Below are 20,039 nucleotides of genomic sequence, written 5' to 3'. Positions count from 1 at the left end.
TTATATAATTTATTAATTTTTAACTTATGGGATGCTAGCTTTATAAATAATAAAGTAATATAAAGATTATCCTAGGGGTATATAATATTCTTTTTTAGCAGCCTAATTTAATAAAAATCCGTACGCTAAATAATAATTATAACGTTAATTATTAAAGCTAAGCTTCTCTATTTTAAAAAAACCGTAAAGAAAACTATAGTTTTAAAACGCCTTTTTAAAAATATTACCTTTAACTTAAAAAAAGTATAATTAGTTAAGTATAATAATTAATAAACGATTCGACTTATTATAAAAGAAAGGGAAAAAATAGTTATACGGCTTCGTTATATTAATATATAGAATATATAGCTTAAATAAAAATATACTAAAAATAGCTTTAAAGTTACGTATATATTAATAAAAAATATATTAATAAATAGATTTATTAAAAACCTTTTATAAGCTAAATTCGAATACTTCTATATACTCTTTAACCTCTATAATATACAAAAAATTATTATAAATAACTAAAGTAATTAAAAATAATTAATTTAAACTATACTTAAAAAAACTTAGTACCTAAAAGTAAACTATAAATAGAACTTAAAGTACGGCCCAGAGGCTTAAAATAAAATAAATAAAACTTTTCTTAGCCCGAAGGCCTAAATTTTTAAAATAACTTTATTTTATAAAGTATATATATATAAAAATAAGACTCGGGCTTATATTTATTAATTAAACTCCTAATTTAAAAAGAACGAAACCGCTAGAACTATAATATTAATAGCGAGGAGACCGGTTATATATATTAAAAACTGCGCTTTATATACTTTAAAATTTATAAAGTTAATAATAATAAAAATAACGAGGGGAGCTAGGGGTAGAACGACCGTTAAATTAACGACTTAAAGTACGAGAGCGGGGAGGGCGATAAAAGGTTAATTATAAATAACTACAATAAATATAATAAATAATACTAATATACTCGGGGGAGGGGTCGGGGGGTATAAAAAAAAGAAGTTATCCGTTTAAAAATAAATATAGTTTTCGTATTTCTTAATATTATTATCTATTTAATAAATAATACTATAAAGCTTAGCGATTTTTTATCGAAATTATAATTAAAAATACGCTTTTTAATAATAAAAAACGATAATATATTTATAAAGGGGAGAGCGCTATTTATAATTACTTTAATAAAAGCCTAGGCTATTAGCTATAAAATAATTAATATATTAATATAAGCTTTAACTAAACGGCTATTAAAGTAGCGTATATACTAGCTACTACTTTTTATAAAATAACGACTACTATTTTTATAGTTAATATACTAAAAGGCTATTTAAAAATAGGGTATATACTAAATATCCCGCTCCTCGAAAACCTCGCTTTTAAACTTTTTAAAGACTAAGTATATATTAAATAAATCTTTATAAATAAAAAGAATTATATTTACTATAAGGGGTACTTTTATTTTTTAGCGTTCTCTTTTTTTTATTTTTTTTTTATTTTTTAACGCCTTTTTTATTAATAAAAGTAATTATAAGCTTACGCTTTTTAAAATTTAAATAATATTAAATATAAATACCTAAGAAAATAGTATATAATATACCCTTTTTAAAAAATAAATTATCTATATCTTTATTTTTATTATCGTCTTCTTTTTTTTTAAACTCCTTTTCGCTCTTAAACTCCGAAATAGGGGGAAATAAAAACTTATTATTAGAGCTTTTATAATTACCTATATCTTTATTATAGCTTACGTCTTTATTATTAAAAAGAGCCTCGAACTCTTTAAAATTCTTAGTATTTTTAATAATAGCCTTAACGTCCTCTTAATTAAAAAAAGAGAGCTCGGTAATAGGGCCCTAATATATAAAAAGAATAGGTCGGCGGGGGTAAAAAGGGGATTTAATTATAAAGGCCTCGTTATTATTATTATTTAACTAAACTTTTAATAAACTATATAATATATATATAAAATATATTATAAAAATTATATAAAACTTATTAATAACCGCGGATATATTAAATATTTATATTTAGAATAAAATTAATAAAGGATTTAATAGCGCTAATATACGCGCATAATAAATAAAAGTATATATAACGACTATAAAAAGTTAAAAAAAAGAAAAAAAATAATAGCGAAGCGAGGCTATAAAATTTTAAATATATATAAAGTAAATAGGTAGCCTCGCTTTTACTAATTTATATACTAAAAGTAATAAACTACGCACTATTTTTAATTAAAATTCTATTTATTTTAAATAAAAAGGATATTAATAATAAACGCGCTCTAAAAGACGTATATCTTTTATACTTATTTTTCCTTTATTTATACTTAACTAAATCGGGCCTTTATAAAGCTATTTAGAGGTCCTATCTTAAATATAATAGCTCCTTTATAATAATAATTAAGGAGTATATTATATAATAAAAATAAGGACCGTAATTTATAAAGTACTTATTATATACTATATTATATATATTTTATTTATATCCTATATATAGACCTTTTTCTTTTATCTATTTCTATTTTAATAGGTTAGGCTACTTTATTATACTCCGTATGCCCATTGCTGTGTGCTATAACTCGTGACAAATTTTGCCCTCTTCCTTGTCACGATTCTTGTGCTGGGAGAGTAGCATGGCGACAATAAGAAATTGTTGGGGCGGGAACGTGCAGAGTATTTAAGATATTTTTTTGATATGAATATTAATTATTGCTTGATGTTTGAAGTCTAGAGCCAAGATTCTAAGAAAAATTAGAGAAACCACCCCCTATCACTTAAACGCCGCGCCATCTTTCTAATGCTGAGAAATAAAATCATAAAGAAGGTCGGTCCTTGATTCGCTTATGCAGGGATAATGATCAAGTCAATGATAGTGCAGTAGCTGAGAGGTGCAGTCGCGCCGGAGAAGGCGTAGATGTGCTGGCCAGAGCCCGTGTTGCCGTCGCCGACCTTGCTCGCTTGGCGGATGCAGAACTGGTAGGCCTTGCCATTGGAGTTCATGAAGACCTGGGAGTTGCCGTTCGCGAGAGTGGTGTAGGAGAAGATCTTCATGGCGCTGCTCTTGTTGTTGGACCAGTAGAGCAAGCTGTAAGTGGACGAGGTGTCGATGTAGTAGTAGGCGTTGTGGGTGACAGAGTAGAGGCTGCCGTCTGCGGCCACAATGAAGGTCTCGCGACTGCCCTGCTTATACCAGTTGTCGGTCATGTGAGTGGCATCGTCGGACAGGGCGTACTGGGAGTTGGGGTTGACGATGGGGTTGAGGCTGAGGTAGCCAATGGTGCCAGTAGGAGCGCTGGCGGCAACGTTGATGGTGGTAGTAGAAGTGACAGTCTGGACGATGATGACGGTGCTGGTGGCTGCCGTGGTGGTGCTGGAAGCCGCGCCAGTGGTGATAGTCTGGACAGTCGTAGCGGAGGCGGTCTTAGTGCTGGTCACGGGGGTGGCGAGCAGGGAGCAAGCGGAAGAGACGACGTCAGCTGAAGATAGCAGTCAGTATCATGCGGGTTGAGAAAGAAGAAGATGTGACATACCAGAGAATCCGGAAAGACCAGCAGGGGTACCATCGCGGCGAGCCTTTCTAAGAGAGCTGGTGGTGTTGGAAGGAGTGACATCGGGAAGGGCAACGACATCGACGAAGTTTCCATCGTCATCCTTGGTGCCGTTGACGAGAGGCTCATCGCGGGCCCAGAGACCACGTCTGACCTTGATGGAGTGGTCAAGGGGAGTGGGGTCATCGTGGAGGCAAGTAGTGGTGGGACGGGGAGGCAGGTCACGCTTGAGCTGCTTGGTAACGGCAACCAGCTGAGTAGTGGTGCTGTAAGAAGTGGTCAAGGGAGTGACAGTGGAGATGACGGTGGTGGCAGGGACGGTAGTGAAGTCAGTCACGGTGGCGGTGGTGACCGGGGTCGTGTAGCCGAGGAGAGAAGAGCAGTAAGGCTGAAGGCTGGAGGTGACAATGGCGGAGCTGGCGCTGGCGACGGCACAAGGAATTCTGGGCTTGCCGGCGTCCGTGGCGTTGGTGTAGGAGAAGCTGTAAGAGATGGTGTAGTGGTCACTGCCGCGCCATTGGCCGTTGTTGGTGGCATAGCTGTTGTCCCAGGACTTGGAGTACAAGGAGCAGTACTGTCCCTCGGGAACTCCATTCTTCAAGACGAAGAAGGTGTTGAAGAACTGGCAAGTCTGAGCGGGAGCGTTCGCGGGAGGGTGAGCAACGTTGTACTCGGACTGAGCGGTACAGGCAGCAGCGCAGAGCTTAGGGTCGAAGGGGCCGTCGGTGAAGATCTTGGAGCCCAAGAAAGTGTCGTATCCAGCGCAGTCGAGGGGAGCGTTGATGGAGTTATCTCCCAAGTAGACGGCGGAGCTGTAACCGGCCTGGTCATCGGCGCGCTGGGCGACGTAGCCGTTGGATCCAGCGATGACAACCTCGAACTGGTTGCGCCATTGGCCGCGGTTGTTGGCGGTGTTCTCGTAGACGGGGCCACCCCAGAAGACACACTTGATGACATTGGTGCTAGCGGGGTTGGGGCAGGCATCGGCGGGTTCCTAGATAAAGTCAGAAATTGGGTGCTTGTGTTGATCAGGACCAAACTTACAACAGAGGGATCACGCTCGAAGTAAATGTTGAAAGCAACACAGCCGTTGATTGCATCGCACTTGGAAGCACAAGCCTGAGTGTCGTAGCTAGTGAGGGTTGTGTAACCCATGTAGCCATAGAGCAGAGCGCATTTTGAATGATCTCTGTCGAACTGGAGAAGTCGATCGAAAGAAAGAGCTTTCAAGGATCGGAGCTCAAGGTGTAAAGAGAGTGAAGAGGAGCGAAGAGGCTTGAGTTGACTGGCGAGATATTTCGTCGATAATGGCGGATATCTCAGTTCCTTATGTATTCATCCCACGATGCCGCTGACCCCGTAGTCTAGCCAATGTTTTTGCTTTCCGTTCCCCAATATCGCACTTGCGGCGACAACAGCAGTGCTCGGCTCTCTCCACGACTCGCTTCATCTTCACGATGCATACAATAGTGTTGATGTTGAATGCTCATTTCCACATCACGCGGCCGGCAAGAAGCGGTGGAGGACTAGGCCCGGAGCTGGACCACGGAGCTGTACCATGGGATTGGGAAAGGCGGCCGTGTGCTGTTCGCTCTAAAGGCCCATGTCCCCCTACTAGACAGGATTTCCAGACTGTTGGTAACAGATTCTGGACCCTTAAGGCCGCACAGATGGCTGTATTGGGCTTGAGTCGCTGGTGTTCCTGGGTCAGGTCGATGATAGATCCACGTGGATTGAGCGTGTAGCTACCTTGCCCGTTGCCAAATTGAGGAATTCAGCTCGCAACGGGAGTTGTAGCTGAGAGTCCACGGACCCAAAACAGCAGATTTTAGCTAGCTCAACCCCTCGTGCCTGGTGGAGATCCCCAGCTTGCGTAAGAGTCTGGACTCGAATATGCAGGGGTTGACAGCAGGGGTAACGGGCGGCTGAAGATCAATAGTCCAGCGAAGTGGTGAGAGACCGCTTGTTGACCTATGAAGTTGCTTCGGCAGATGAGAAAAATTAAGGGACGGTCCCTGACTTTTCTGCATCGTAAGGCGCTAAGCGAGTAGACGCCATGCCTTTGACATGTTAGTCCTACGGTGTTACCGACGGAACGGACGACGAGTGCGCTTTACTCCTATCGCATGTCGCCGATCAATCTATTGAGTAGCTAAGACCAAAATAAGCTTCCTGGGAAACCCAAAAAGATGTGAAAGTAATCGTCGATGTGGTTCCACACAAGTGAATGCCGGGGAGAAGTCTGGAACAAAGGTTTGCACGGCGAAACGTGCCCAGAAAACATTACGCGATCTTCTCGCGCGGATTTTCTCATGAGTATTCGGAGGCATTCAGATTTTCCGGTGCTTCCCGACTAGAGTAGCAGTAGAATGAACTGATCAGGTGAATTCAAGCTTCGGATACATCACTGTGTGTGCCACGAGCTTCACTGCTATTAGATTCTCGGCCAAGAGTTGGCCTTTAGGAAAGAAAATGCCTTAGAGCATCTCATGACATGTATTCATGTTGTGAGTTGACACGGTGTTTCGGGTCTTGCTCTTTTATGCACCCTCACATAGATCAAACTTGCTACATTCAGACCTCACATATGAGGCGACCTGAATACTGAAACTTTGCTCAACACTGAATTGTTGCGATGATGAGGCGGAAGCCATGCATCAATATCACCACAGCAGTTGCCACTCAAAACCGCAATCTCTGTGCGAAGAAACGAAAAAGTAGAAGTGAAGTTATCACAAGGTCCAGAAAGGGCAAGGTTCGCGCCGATTGTGGCGCCGGTCTGCACTAGACTGCCGCGAAAGCGATTATGGAAGAAATTTCGCCGATCTCGACTTTGATTGCACAGATGATGAGTCAATGCCAGGTACTAGCGCGTCTAGTTACAGTCCGGCTGAGCACTTGTGCCCAAGTAGGATTGGACCAAAGTGTTCCTGGCTTCATGGGCTTGAGGGCGTCGCCATCTTCGGGAGGCCGCGCGGTCGCCTCCGTCACATCCGCTTTCACAAAAGCCATGTTGAAATCGCCTACCTCCGCCTCCTGAACGGTTTTGCGGCTTTTTTCACTGAAGTTTGAACGACTCTGATCTCGCTTCACATACAACTAGGAGGGAAAGCAGACAGCATGTCACTATTGCTCGCATAGATCTAAGAACGCAAGCGACTTCAACGAAAAGCCCCGGGACGAGCCAACTTACCTCACTTACCTTTCCTTCATGATTTTCACAAAATTTTGCTATTCCCTTCAAGTGCACGAGCCCTGATAGAACGCCGAGCTCGGCACTCACTCCCCGTCCTTCGCCGTTTCGACTTGGCAGCCTAGAATCTCGCGGCTTGAACTGTCAAGCCATAACGCCTGATGAATAACGCGATGGGGAATAGACGCAATTCCATTGGCAGGGGCGACAATATTGTGGCTTGCTGCCAGAGTGCCACGAGTGCTAACCCAGAGAGACTATGAAGTACGACGGACAAAAGGCTCCAGTCTGTTGTATGCCGCGCGGATCGATCGGCATCTCAACGATGAAGGATTAATCCAAAACAGGTGAATTTTTTCATAAATAACATAACGCTCGAAAAGGGGCAGTGCGCACAACATTGTATTTTGAGGCTTTCTAAGTTGCGTGCCTGATGCCCAAAGTCGGCATCTTGCGGTGTGGCTTGGATCACAGGCAGGATCAGATGATGAGGCTTTAAGGGGGTGGCGATAGTTACCTCGATTTCCCTATTCTAGAGACCATAGAAAAAAGTGATTTTCTTGCCTTTGGGCTTATTTGTTTTTGGGGAGTCCCTCGCAAATTTTTTAAGGAAGGACTTCTCTCTTGAAAACCTATGGGGTGAGATGGGCCGTAGCATATCAAACTTACTATCATCCAGTGAATTAGAAAAGTTCAATTTTGGAAGGATTGTCAATGCACTCATGAAACTACTGAGTTGTTTTCTGGACATGGTCATCCGCATCTTATGTATGTTCTTAGACGTGAAGGGAAAACTGTGCCGCCTTCTCCTCCTGCAACGACTCCCTCAACTCACCTAACATGTGTATGATTAAAACATCCTTGGCTTTACATCCGTGGCTTTAATGTTGAATCAACGGTAGAATAATTTGGTGCCAGCTTCAATGTTCGGTCAGTATGTTAGATCGAACATCACCTACCCAAGCTGTACACATCCGGGACCAACCGCATTGGAAGGAAGCTTGATGACACCAGACTTTCTGCCTACAATACTCTCATCTTTGACTCCTAGACCTAAAGGTGTCTTTGCGAAGGCTTTTACCACAGCGGCTAAGCCCAATTTGTATATGTGATAGTTATCGAGAATATGTTGTCTTCGAGTATCACCAGCACCATTAATAGGAGACCGCCACACTGAAAATGAGTCTGAAGCTAATTTACAAAGATTTTGCTCGAGTTTCACGTCAAATCGAACATATTCGTAGCCTTGTTTAGTCGGAAGAGGAACCGAGGCTGCGGCAGCCACCGCTCTCATTGCGAAGTCCGAAGACGGAGCTGTGACATAAGTACCTTCCGACATTGAGACCCGGGTGTTTAACTCAAAGCGGGGTGAGAGTTGGTCTTTCTCGGACGTTGGTGGAAGCATTCCGTCTGATGTTAACGAAGAAAGCATGTCGAGTACAACGAAGCCGATGAACTACAAGTTGGGGTCATCTGATGAAAGCATCCTCGTCGCCTCCACCTTCGGAGCACAGCGCGCCGATAACAAGATTCAGACTTGCGGCACCGTCATCCACTTTCCCCAGTTTCTCCGTTCATTAGAAGGACCCCAGAGAGTCTGCCGTGGGCCGTCTGGGGGGAATTCTCCGATGGTGCGTTACGTTTTCTTCATGTATAATCATGTTGCCCTCCTTCCCATCGGAGGAGCTATCAACAATGTGGTATGTCCCAGCTCTTGGTTTCTACAGCTGCAAGTCTTGACCTCTTGATTTTTTGGACAATCAGGTTCCTACTTCTATCGCTAAAATATCATACTCGACATGGAAATCACATATGGCGCAGCTGGTATATGAATCAAAGCATTGGCTTGAATACCGATCGTTACTGAACATCATTCCTAGGCTATAAAGGCCTCATTCACGAGCCATACATCTTCTTTCTAGCATGTTTCGCAAGTATTGGCGGTTTGTTATTTGGGTAAGTTTCAATGTGAACCCCTGGGCTTTTTGAGAAGGCAACTTGAAGTGTGTGTTGACCTATTGATACTCTTCCAGGTATGACCAAGGCGTAATCAGCGGCGTTCTGGTGATGAACAACTTTGTCAGTCTGCATTCAACCCTCCGCGGCTTGTGGGTCTCAGTAGCCTGACTTCTATCATTACAGGCCAAACAATTCCCAACTCTCTCCGAGGATGCGACTCTCCAAGGCTGGATGGTGGCAGTACTTACACTCGGAGCAATGGTTGGTGCTTTAATCAATGGCCCAATTGCTGACGCCCTATCGCGTCGCTGGACAATTTTCCTAGCCAACATCATCTTCCTCATCGGCTCGATCATCCAAGCCGCGTCGATCAACGTCCCCATGATATTCATCGGCCGCTTCATTGCTGGGTTGTCGATTGGTCAGTTGTCCATGGTTGTTCCTCTGTACCTTAGTGAGCTTGCGCCGCCGAACCTTCGAGGAAGTCTTGTCGCGCTTCAGCAGCTTGGCATCACGGTGGGAATCATGATTGCTTTTTGGCTGGACTACGGGACCCAGCATATTGGAGGCACAGGTGACGGCCAGTCTCCTGCAGCTTGGAGACTCCCTCTTGCTCTCCAGTGTGTACCTTCGATAATCCTTTGTGCTGGGACCTTCTTTTTGCCATACACCCCGCGCTGGCTTTTGATGAAAGGTAAGGATAATTCAGACCTTGGGCAATTGGCTTTCTTCTTACGTTTAACTACTAGATCGCGAGGAGGATGCGCTTGCTACCCTCGTCCGCATCCGGCGTGTCCCACCAACAGACGCTCGGCTTAAGCTCGAGTTGACAGAGATCAAGGTCGCAGCCCGATTTGACATCGAGACAACCGCCGAACTGTATCCTGAAGTCACTTCACGCCTGAAAATTACCATGGAGAGATACAAGTCACTATTCGTTGTTCGCCACCTCAACCGCCGTTTGGTGATCGCCTGTCTGCTCCAACTGATACAGCAATTTACCGGTATGTATCACGTTCAGAATGTTTGATTGTTTCCAAAGTCAAGCAGCGATTTCAGTGTCTCCTCAGCGAATGACTAACAACACGGTAAGGTATCAACGCCATCATTTATTATTCGCCGATAATTTTTCGAAACATAGGACTTTCGGGCAACTCTGTAGATCTGCTAGCAACTGGCGTCGTCGGTGTCATCAACTTCTTCTCCACCATCCCTGCCATCATGTTCATGGACAGATGGGGACGTAAGAAAGTCCTCATCATCGGTGGAGTCGGCATGGGAGTGTCCCAACTCATTGTAGGAACTCTCTATGCTGTCTACAAGGACAACTGGGCAAGCAATACGTCAGCTGGGTGGGCTGCTGCGTTCTTTGTATGGGCCTACATCGCCAATTTCGCCTTCAGCATCGGATGCGTCAACTGGATTGTGCCTTCGGAGATTTTCCCGCCTGGAGTGCGATCCCAAGCAGTTGGTCTTGCTATTGGAACCAATTGGCTGAGCAACGTAAGTCAATATGAAATTTTGATGGTCTTGCATGCAAAGCTGACATTCATAAGTTCATCGTTGCTCTCATTACTCCCCGAATGCTTGAGGCAATCACGTTTGGCACATTCTACTTCTTCCTGGGTAAGTCAGAAACTCCTTGGACTGTCGAGTGCATATGATAATTCTAACTTGCTAGCGTTCTGTGTAATCCTCATTGTATGGGTCTACTTCTTCGTCCCCGAGACCAAGGGAGTTCGGATCGAAGAGATGGACAAGCTTTTCGGTGGTAATCAAGGAGAGGCGGACATGATTAGAATGGCAAATATCAGGCAACAGTCAGGACTGATCCAGAGGAATGAGCTGAAGAAAGAAGTTAGTATGGGGGTAAGTGAGGTGGAAAAGGCATGAAACATCGATATCTGATTTACTCGGTGTTCGACTCGAGCTACCAAGCTCTGAGAAGTTTGAATTAGTGATTAATGTCTGAAAATAGCCCTCTTAACTTGGCTACTTCGCGCGCCATAATCAGGAGTACTTAGGAAACTGTACATCCAGACTGCACGCCTAGAGGATAGCAGTTTCGAGAGGAGTCTACGTGTGTCTTTGCCTTGATTGTGCGTTCCATCATGAGCCAAATGATGACCGGTAACACTCCTCCTGGGGTAGGCACGACAACAAGATTGCTAATGTCGTGCACCCCAGGATCCAAATCACCCATTTTAGTCTTCACATCAAAACCGAGGTCAACTACCAGCTTAACCCCAGACCCAATCATGCTCGGTTTGATCGATCCGCCCTCGTTCCGTTCCGTCATAATAACGAAGTGGCGCTTGGGATCCTCCGAATGGCTGCCAGCCAATTTAGCATCGATCGCTTCCAGAATTTCGACATGAGGAAGATGGCGTGTCAAATCCGCCTTGAAGCCTGGCGTGATGATGTTGGTGCCTCCCACCAAGACGATGGTCAGGTCGAGCATCCAGGCTTTTTGGTAGGCATCGAGTAGCCGTCTCAGAGCATCTGCTGCAATATTGGTCGCATATCCCTTTGCGTATTCCTCAATGTGCTTTTTGGTGTGAATGCTACCCATTATTTCGTGTTCCTCGAGATGGTGTGGTAGAGGTCGCTGTACTAGGATGCCATGAGTGGTTTCGTCCTCATTTAGTTCCGCAATTTTATCGAGCGTCTCATCGGCCGACGCGTCAGGCGGAAGTCGGTGCGATGTGTATCTAATACCAGCCTAAGTAGCTTAATATTAGTTGATTCCTCTTGGCTCATAGTAGGCAAAGTGATGTATGTACCTTAGCAGCCACCTCGGCTTTGATTTGCAGGTATTCTTTCGCGTCGCTGCCAGTGTCGAAGTATATTACCCCCAGCGTTGGTTCGGTGCCATCCCGCGATCTGTGTCGGTAGCACCATCGCTCTATGTTCGCGGACACTGGCAAACCTTTGAGAAGAGAAGCACCAGGGACATGTTCGAAAGTAGGCTGAGACTCGTGCTTCTCATCAATGATGGCATCCCCTCCGAGTGTGTTCAAAGACATGACGAAACGCGATGCACTCCAATCAGCGGCAAAGACAGACGCAGGATCAAAAAATCAGCTACGAACCCAAGCTCCGTCGATGACATGCGTCAGAGGCGATAGCCCGATTTTGATGTTCTGAAAGACGCGTCGAGCATGGGGTCAGGTTGCCTGACGCGACGGGCCGTGGTGCTAATGAATGTCTCAGAATCCCCGACTGAAGACGTCGATCTCGGTCTGCAAGAAGCCGCAACAGCTAGCGCCGGTGGGGTTGGTGTCACACGGGAACGTCCAATATTTTCAATTGTTTGTCGTTTTCGGGGTGAGAATACTCTCGGCTGTGCTGGATGCCAGCCAAGCAAGTCTCGTTTGGGGCATATTGTGCGAGGAAGATGGATAACCCATATTGCGAAACATTGGGTCTTACTGTTACACAGATGATTTACGCAGTCGCGATGCTCAATTGAGTCTGCTCTATGTCCTTCCATCTAGATCAAGCTTCGGTATTCTCGGTGGTGCTCTGCTTGCCGCGCCCAGAAATTTTGCCCACGAGCTTTGAACACTGTTTCGCGACTGTTGCAACTCCAAAAGACCAACCTCGAATCCTAACGGTGTAAACAAAGAAGTACACAAGAGCCCAGTTGGCAACGGCAAAGGCAACCAGGATGCCAAAAGCAGGCCACTTATCGCTATTGTGGACGTTGAGCGTCTGCATGTACTCGCCGCCGTTATTGTATGGGCAGTAGCCGCAGTTGGAAGTCGCGTTAGGGTCCTCCAGGTAGCCCGCCATGGCGACCTCATTGACGAACCGGTCGGCGTATTGGCCACACGTTGAGCCTGGGGGTGGGTTGAACCTGGCGAACTCTGCAGAGCTGCACTGCACGGCTGCCGGTGGAAGGACGGCTGAGAGAACGCCTCGACTGAACCAGGTTGTTGGGTTGATGTAGTACATCCAGTACTTCCAGAACGAGGGCATGGAGACATAAGGCACCAGGATGCCGTTGAAGATGGCAATCATGACGAAGAAGAAGGGCAGAATCTGTCAATGTCGATGTTAGAAATGAAATTGCAGCATAGTTGAGGTTCAGTTGCTTACGTTTGACACCGTGGAGTAAGATGGCCCGAAGGCGGAGATCCACTGGCCCCAGCTGGATTGGAACAGAGACCAGACAAGAACCATGAGGTAGGTGTAGCCAGAGACAGACGGAACAGCTGGGAAGCCGACAGGGAAATACCACAACAGCCAGTAGATGGTGGCAGATACGATGGCCATGGGGATTTCACAAACGACGTTGGCTGTGCAGAATGCAACCCAGCCATACGTGCGACTAGGCAGTTCGCGGTCTTCCCACAGATCTCGGTTCTGGAAGAACTTGATCACGACGCTGTTGACAACTGTGGGAGGTACGAAGAAAATAAGAATAATGGCGCTGAACATGCGGTTCTGCATGCCTGCGATATCGTTTCCAAGCATCCAAAATGTCTACAAGGAAGTTAAATACTGTCATAATCCAGGAGAGAGTCAGTTGCAAAACTTACGAATCCGTTAAAGATACCCATGATCGTATGCACAAACACTCTGCTGTACATGTACTGGGGCTCTCTCCAATGCTGAACAAACATCCTCTTCGTGAGAAGGAGGCACTGGTAGGCAGTCGAGGCCGCAAACTCCGTCTGCGCCGTCGACCTCTCTGGCGGAGCCCGTCTCTCGGCAGTAATCTGATTGATTTCTGCAATAATAGCTCTGTGCTCCTCCGAATTGCGCCACTCCTCGTTCCAGTTGATGCATTTGCCGTCCTTGACCGACGGTTGCGATGCCGTCTCGAGGATGAATTCGGCGACGTTGCGGCTCGGAGGGCAAGGGAAGCCTCTCTGTGTGAAGTAATCGATGACAACTGAGCCATTGGTGCCGACGGGGCCAAAGTAGAAAGTGTTGCCGCCTCGGTTGAGGGCCAAGATCATGTCGAACTGCTCGATGAGGTCCGAAGAGGGCTGGTGGATTGTGCAGATGATGGCTTGCCCAGCGTCACATAACTTTCGGAGGAACCGCACAATGGAGAATGCAGATTGGCTGTCAAGACCACTCGTGGGCTCATCGAGGAATAGAAGAAGACTCGGTTTAGCAGCTACTCGTATGTCAGCTGAAATTCTCAGGTGGGGGACTTCGTTGGATGGAATCCGAATGCTTACCGAGTTCAACTCCAATAGTCACTCTCTTCCTCTGCTCAACTGTCAAAGAAGATATGATGGCGTGCTGCAAATCACCCAGTTCCAAGAGGTGAATAATCCGATCCACGTACGCAATCTTCTCCTCACGAGGAATCGCGCGTTCCTGTCGAAGTAACGCAGAGAACTCCAATGCCTCTCTGATCGTAGCGGTTCCTTCGTGGATGTCTCTCTGCTCACAGAAACCAGTACCTCTCTGGAACTCGGGCCCCAGGCTAGCTCCGTTCACAAGCATATCTCCCGCAACAACACCAATCTTCTGTCTCTGGGCGATGGTGTTGAGAAGAGTCGTCTTTCCGGCGCCGGAGCTGCCCATGAGAGCGATCATCTTACCAGGCTTGGCGTATCCGCAGACGCCGTTCAAGAGTTGTCGTTCGCCTTTGCCGTAAGGGACTGTGTAGTTGATGTCCTTGAATGTGAAAACACTTTGGCCGTCGCCGATGGGCTCAAATGCCTCTTCTCTCTCTTCAGTAGGTCCGTTCTTCTCGTGGTCCACCGTCTTCTCATCCCGAGGCTTCGCGAAAATCAGGGACTGGGCACCGGATCCCTTGAAACGAATCGTGTCGACAGCCAGAACTGTCATGGCGAGGAAGAAGACGGTGAAGGCAATCATAATGCCAAAGTTGCGCCATAGGTTCGCTCTCGAGCTACATAATGTCAGTGTGAACCTATGAGGGAGAAACTGGCATGCGGGTCTTACTATTGAAACGAAGCCTGTAAATAATCAGGACCGCTGACAACAGTACTACCCATGCTTGAGCCAGGAAGACTGCAGCCTTGATAGTTGGGATCGGATCCGGGGCCGCGTGGAACGAGCTGAGACTCGCTGCATTGCATTTCTCGTCCAAAGAACTCGTTGGCTTGGAGGGCTTCAAATCCGTAGGCCACGGGATTGATGTAATAAATCCAGCCGAACCAGATGGCGTCGCTGAGGAGATTTGGCTTGGGGATGACATATCCCGTCATGATAAACATGATATTGAGAACTGAGGATAACAGTTAGCATAATCTTCAAGAGGGTTACTGATCCGAAATAGTCGACTTACCGACGCCAACAAACCGGATAGAATCGTCAATGGTGGATGACAGTGACGCGAACATCCGATACATGGTCGTAAGGCAAAAGGTAGCCGTGTACACAATTAGTGTGTAGATCCAGAACTTGGAAGCTTCCACATCGAACTGCGCTAAAAAGTAGACTGGTATGGAGAACAGGAGCGTCATGATCAGGATCAGCGGGAAGTCCAAGAGCATCCTCGCAATGACCACAGCAGACGGCCTGTAAAAGGCAAACACTCGCTGCCTCTCAATTGTCGTTCTACCATCAATCGCAGGGACGAGTTCCGCAAATTGAAGCCATCCGATAAAGGCAATCGAGAAGAAGGCCACACCGCCTCTCGCGAAAACGGAGGACGTGTCCTGTCCGGAGCCGTAGAAGAGCGATGAGACGATGAGGCTGTTGGCGATGATGATGGCGAGCTTGGTGTAGAATGAGCTCCGGTCACCCCACAGAAGCCATGCCTGGCGCTTGGTGCAGGCAGCCACTTGCTTGAAAAACGAGACGGTGTAGATGGAATCGCCGATGACGGTCTTGCTCTTTGCATCCTTAACGGTGGCTGCGAACATGCGGTGCTTGTCGTTGTTCGCCGATCTGCTGCCTCGTTCGTAGTCCTCGACATCTTGGAGGATGCGTTGGTAGTGTTCGCTCTCCAAGAATGCCTGTTCGAGCTCCTCCGGTGTTTTGGGAGCTGTCTCTTCTCGACCTGGTTGGAAGTGGCGGGCATTCTTGTCGGCAATGGAAGTGAGGAAGTCGGCGGTGGTTCTGAATGGTAGTTTTGTTAGCTTCTCAACTTTTCAAGAACAGCCTCACTGCCACTCACTGTCTGGGAGGGCACATGTATCCCAAGTCCTCAAAGTATTTCTTTGCCTCATCACCAGGTCCCTGGAACAGCATGCGTCCGTCATCTATGACAAGAACCTTGTCCATCAACTCGTAGATTGACTCTCCAGCTTGGTAGAGTGTCACGAGGGTCGTCCTCCCGCTGACATCGGTGTAGACACGAAGTGATTTGGTGAAACTGAGGGCTGTGCTGGCATCAAGTCCTCGGGTAGAGTTGTCCCAGCAAACAACAGATGCTCGTGTGGCAAGCGTCTCAGCCAGGCTCACACGTTTTCGCTCTCCTCCAGAAACACCTGACAAGCGTCAGCAGAGGTTGCTTCAAAGTTGTCAGAAGTTCGAGCAGCTCACCTCGAATGTGTTCATCACCGACCAACGTGTTCTTGGTGTGATCAATTCCAAACATTTGGAGAAGTGAATCTAGAATCAGTGGGATCGTCCATTGCTCTCTTTTCCGTGTCTTCGTCTTCAAGGCGAACCACAGAGTCTGCCAGACTGTGAGAGATGGAAAATGCCGATCGTCCTCTTCGCAGTACACGACTTCACCTCGGTATCGCTGTAGTTGATCTTCTGCCGGAATAACGCCATAATGTACCTCTCCCTCGACCTTGGCGTATTCGTCCCGGTGGTTGGCGATGGCCTTAAGAAAGGTCGAACATCCGGAGCCTGGTCGCCCGAGAACCAGCATAATCTCTCCGTGCCGCACCGTTCCTGTCATGCTCCTAATGAGGTCAACTGTTGGCTCTTTGTGAATCTTCAGCTTGGGGAAGATGCCAGTGATGAAGCGGTAAAAGTCCGGTCCGAAAGTGTTGACTAGATCTCGGGGAAACGTCGTGACCTGCTTCGTCGATGACTCAATGCCTTTAACTGTCAAACTTTTGAATGAAACGCCTAGCCTCTTTGCCGGTCCGCCGCTAGGTGTGCGCATGTCCATGATACCCCTTCTGAGAAAGTCGGGCAGGTCGAACGTGTCATCGCCTGATAGACTGGGTGCGATTGTCGAGTCGCTCTCTCCTCCGGCATCGCCATGGTGTTCTGGAGGCTTCCGTTGATATGCAGTAGAATGTCGATGTTGAATAGTGCTCAACTCCTTCTCAAGATCGTGATACTCCTCCAGCGCAGCGTTGACTGAGATTTCCCCTGCCGCATTCTCTCCCCAGCGGCCATCTTCCTCTGGTCTCGCGGCCGCCGCCATGATGTTGTTGTCGAAATCGAAAAACGAGAAAGACAGGATTATCTCTGTGAGTATTAAAATCTATTGATCAAGTTGATGACGCCGCGAGTAGATTAGATAGGTCAATGTGGTTGGGTAAGAAATCTGGGAGAGATGGAAAATGCAAGAGATCAATAGCAGCAACGGCAGAAGGTTTAGACATCAAGCTCAGGAGGCTTTGAGGTGTACCAGCTGGCATACAAATAAACCTACTATTCAGTGCACCTTGTCTATTATGTCAAGCCTTTAAAGCTAAGGTAAGGTAGGCTCCGCATGATGTAGCCCACCGGCTGGCAACGTTGCGATTAGCGTCCTCAACATGCACTCCACGGAGGAAAATTTGTAATCCGCGACGGTCCGCCAGCATTAGCAGCAAGGGGTTCGAATCAGAATAGGGCATGCAGGGCTCACCCAAAGAGGGTTGTATCAACCCTGTGGAGTAGATCAAATCTCATCTGCTCCGTGGGAAACATTCATGACCAACGCCGAGTGTAAAAGAGTCGACGGCACCCTTATCTCGGGGGGGTGAGGAAACCCCACGCATAGTTTGCCATGATGACATACAGGCCCAACATTATTTTCCAGCCAACGGGGGCTTGCATGTGTTTTCGTGCCGGCAACTCATACAAGCGCCCATTATTAATCCCCAAATGGCCAAGCTCTCTTTTTTTCACCAAAGACGGAATCCAAATTCCTCTGGGGGTGGGGCCGGGTTTCCTTTCGACTTTCGCTGGGGCGTCTCTAGCGTGGTGGCGGATCCCGCTCCCAGTATTACACAACATACTGTTCGTGTCAATGTTTGGAACACGACGCGGAGTTAGGAGGGATGGCGTTTCCTATGACTCAATTAAATCTGCAACTCGGCCATTGGCCGTTAGAATCTGTCTTGTTCTCTCTGTTATAACCGTTAATTCCCTGGTTTTGATGTTGTCTCACTACAAAAGTAGGTAATGACCAGCAAAGACTTGCCGAGCGTCATTGCTCCATGTTACAATATGTGATGCACATGTCTCTTTTTACACGTTACTGAACATTCTTCGTAAGAGATGATGACTAGATCCACTGTTGACACACAAATTCCTGAAGAGGTCTCTGGTTTTATGAACAAACTCCGAACAAAAAGACAACTTCCAGAGTTCTTTGCGGTCCAGACTAACAACTCGACACGATCCGCTTAACTGCAGCTTGCTGACGCGCCCCACATGCTGCGGTCCAAGCTGATCGACGAGCCGAGAACGCGTGCTGCTTGTGTCGCAGCACAGGGCAGCTGGCGGGAAATCTCACGCACATCTCGTATCTTAAAAAAGGAGTGTACAATGATGAACAAGTGAATATGACTGCAGCCGTCTTCACAGGCGGTGTAAAGCAGAGTCTCGGATGTGCATGGTGTCACTGATTTTCGTCTGCATCTAGAAATCTTCCTAGATTCCCTCGATTGAGTTCAACAACCCCTCACGGTCAGCTTAGCCAGAGTTTTGGAAACTTCTGCCGATACTCCGCGCCTAGGTAGGCCCTCCAAAGATGTGGCTTGTGAAAGCTCCAATTCAAAGTGAAGTCAAGATGCACACGCCATTCCCTCAATGTCTTTTACTACCAAACGATGGTGCTTCAATCGACGAATACAATCAACATTAAACGCATACATGCATGCCTTCGGGTAGCACAGCAGAGGGTCGCTGTGACTCATTCAACTTTGGCTGCAGCAAAGGGTCCAAGGGACGATCACAGACAAAATTGGGAAGTGACAACACCGGGAACCCTGGTGACATGGAGATAAGCGGAATGCGGTTAAGTTGCTAAAGTCCGGTGAGTCGGCCCCACTCTTCGGGGACAAGTCCGGAGCTGAACACGGCTGACGTTCGGCAGATCTCCGAGAGGCTGGAGAGAAGACTTTGTTCCTATACCACGGCCCCCGTCTTGTTCTGAGATGGTGTTACTGGAGTAAAGATCGAACTCAAGTGTCATTGACGCCGAACTTTCCTTCATCCAAGGGTTCGCAAGACCTCATCAAGCCAACCGTTCATACACCTGTGTCCTTCATTGTTCATCCCAGCCAAACATCTGGCAGCTGTTGAATGGTCAAGGCAATTTGGATTTTCAGAACTGTTATTGAAAACTAGTCAATTTTGAGGAAGGAACCTATTCCCAAGATATCCCCAACGTCTTCGGGAACTAGGAATTCCTTCTCGGCTGGAACCAGGCCTAGGACCATTAGCTCATCATCACCAACATCAGGCCGCTCAGCCAAGACTCTTTTCAGCTCACGCGCCCTGGCCGTCACATCTTCGATACCGCTAATTCCTTCGGCAACCCAACCTCCACAGATACCAGCAGGGATCCCAATTTGAATGCTCCGATACGGAAGCTTCTCCAACCGCACATCGCGTTCCGGGTCCCATTGAACGCGCACCCGTCCATCGCCCTTATCCAAATCGCTACCATGGGTTAACACGCTTTGACGAAGAAGGTCGACGAAACCGGCGTGGGTCATTTTGATCGCCAAGATGCGCTCCTGGCCGCGATCTTTGTATGAATAGCCTGCGCGGTACAGCATCCATGCCCAGCTTGGCTTGATCCAGGTCATGCGGGTAAGTTTGAAGTTTGGGGATGCGTCTAGTTTCTGAGCAGAGACAGCTGCCTCTGCGATGGCGGCGTTGTAGGCTTGGTAGACTGTGATGGTCTCATCATCGAAATGGGCCCTGATCTGTCTGAAGGGCGTTGTTGACTGCGAAGCTTGGCCTCTGGTTGTTTGATGAGTGACTGGAGCCATCTTCAACTCACTTAACGATGATCATGTGTTGCATGCGAATGTTGTAGAAAAATTTCAGAGTCGAGGCCGGTGAAGCTGTCGACGGACAGACCGCAGCTTTTCTGATGTTCAGCTCAGGTTCACCGCCACGACGCCACAAGACGGCGGCTAGTGAGTCACACCGATCAAAGAAGCATCAAACTCGCCAGCGACCACGCTCTCGAAATCAAGACTGAGCAGAGTGGGCAGGTCG

General features: G+C 47.1%; 5 protein-coding genes across 5 annotated transcripts; 1 reads left to right on the top strand and 4 right to left on the bottom strand.

The window, feature by feature from the left end:
* Positions 1–2,837: 2,837 nt before the first annotated feature.
* Positions 2,838–4,699, bottom strand: BDZ83DRAFT_653352 (uncharacterized protein; the record flags this gene model as incomplete). Its single annotated transcript, XM_060510607.1, has 3 exons — positions 2,838–3,472; positions 3,527–4,538; positions 4,589–4,699. 3 exons carry the CDS (start codon positions 4,697–4,699, stop codon positions 2,838–2,840), a joined length of 1,758 nt encoding a protein of 585 aa, XP_060363229.1.
* A 3,606-nt stretch (positions 4,700–8,305) lies between these two features.
* On the top strand, positions 8,306–10,653 carry BDZ83DRAFT_397560 (sugar transporter). The gene is made up of 9 exons (XM_060502828.1): positions 8,306–8,437; positions 8,502–8,561; positions 8,618–8,693; positions 8,771–8,816; positions 8,880–9,390; positions 9,446–9,700; positions 9,790–10,199; positions 10,253–10,322; positions 10,378–10,653. The coding sequence occupies exons 2-9, from the start codon at positions 8,537–8,539 to the stop codon at positions 10,587–10,589; spliced, it is 1,605 nt and encodes a 534-aa protein (XP_060363228.1). The 5' UTR covers positions 8,306–8,437; positions 8,502–8,536; the 3' UTR covers positions 10,590–10,653.
* BDZ83DRAFT_397535 (tetrahydrofolate dehydrogenase/cyclohydrolase) lies at positions 10,653–11,811 on the bottom strand. The gene is made up of 2 exons (XM_060502827.1): positions 11,480–11,811; positions 10,653–11,418 (listed from the first exon to the last, which is right to left on the bottom strand). The coding sequence occupies exons 1-2, from the start codon at positions 11,720–11,722 to the stop codon at positions 10,717–10,719; spliced, it is 945 nt and encodes a 314-aa protein (XP_060363227.1). The 5' UTR covers positions 11,723–11,811; the 3' UTR covers positions 10,653–10,716.
* Positions 11,812–12,194: 383 nt separating this feature from the next.
* Positions 12,195–17,019, bottom strand: BDZ83DRAFT_753803 (ABC-2 type transporter; the record flags this gene model as incomplete). The annotated part of the gene is made up of 8 exons (XM_060514397.1): positions 12,195–12,740; positions 12,798–13,184; positions 13,241–13,827; positions 13,892–14,574; positions 14,628–14,913; positions 14,974–15,749; positions 15,808–16,120; positions 16,176–17,019. 8 exons carry the CDS (start codon positions 17,017–17,019, stop codon positions 12,195–12,197), a joined length of 4,422 nt encoding a protein of 1,473 aa, XP_060363226.1.
* Positions 17,020–18,821: 1,802 nt separating this feature from the next.
* On the bottom strand, positions 18,822–19,931 carry BDZ83DRAFT_397502 (uncharacterized protein). Its single transcript, XM_060502826.1, has one exon. The coding sequence runs from the start codon at positions 19,805–19,807 to the stop codon at positions 19,154–19,156; it is 654 nt and encodes a 217-aa protein (XP_060363225.1). The 5' UTR covers positions 19,808–19,931; the 3' UTR covers positions 18,822–19,153.
* Positions 19,932–20,039: the final 108 nt, after the last annotated feature.

This window comes from Colletotrichum acutatum (assembly GCF_030867785.1).
Source record: "Colletotrichum acutatum strain CBS 112980 chromosome Unknown BDZ83scaffold_69, whole genome shotgun sequence".
NCBI classification, from domain to species: Eukaryota; Fungi; Ascomycota; class Sordariomycetes; order Glomerellales; family Glomerellaceae; genus Colletotrichum; species Colletotrichum acutatum.
This window is presented reverse-complemented; position numbering and strand designations above follow the sequence as displayed.

What these genes read in the sequence shown, in the direction of transcription:
- BDZ83DRAFT_397560 (XM_060502828.1), top strand. Translation starts at nt 8,537, where the DNA reads ATGGAAATCACATATGGCGCAGCTG. An exon ending in AATCACATATGGCGCAGCTG is followed by an intron (nt 8,562 to 8,617) that starts GTATATGAATCA and finishes CATCATTCCTAG; the next exon opens with GCTATAAAGGCCTCATTCAC. An exon ending in GAACCAATTGGCTGAGCAAC is followed by an intron (nt 10,200 to 10,252) that starts GTAAGTCAATAT and finishes GACATTCATAAG; the next exon opens with TTCATCGTTGCTCTCATTAC.
- BDZ83DRAFT_397502 (XM_060502826.1), bottom strand. Translation starts at nt 19,807, where the DNA reads ATGGCTCCAGTCACTCATCAAACAACCAGAGGCCAAGCTTCGCAGTCA.
- BDZ83DRAFT_397535 (XM_060502827.1), bottom strand. Translation starts at nt 11,722, where the DNA reads ATGTCTTTGAACACACTCGGAGGGGATGCCATCATTGATGAGAAGCAC. An exon ending in AAGCCGAGGTGGCTGCTAAG is followed by an intron (nt 11,419 to 11,479) that starts GTACATACATCA and finishes TAAGCTACTTAG; the next exon opens with GCTGGTATTAGATACACATC.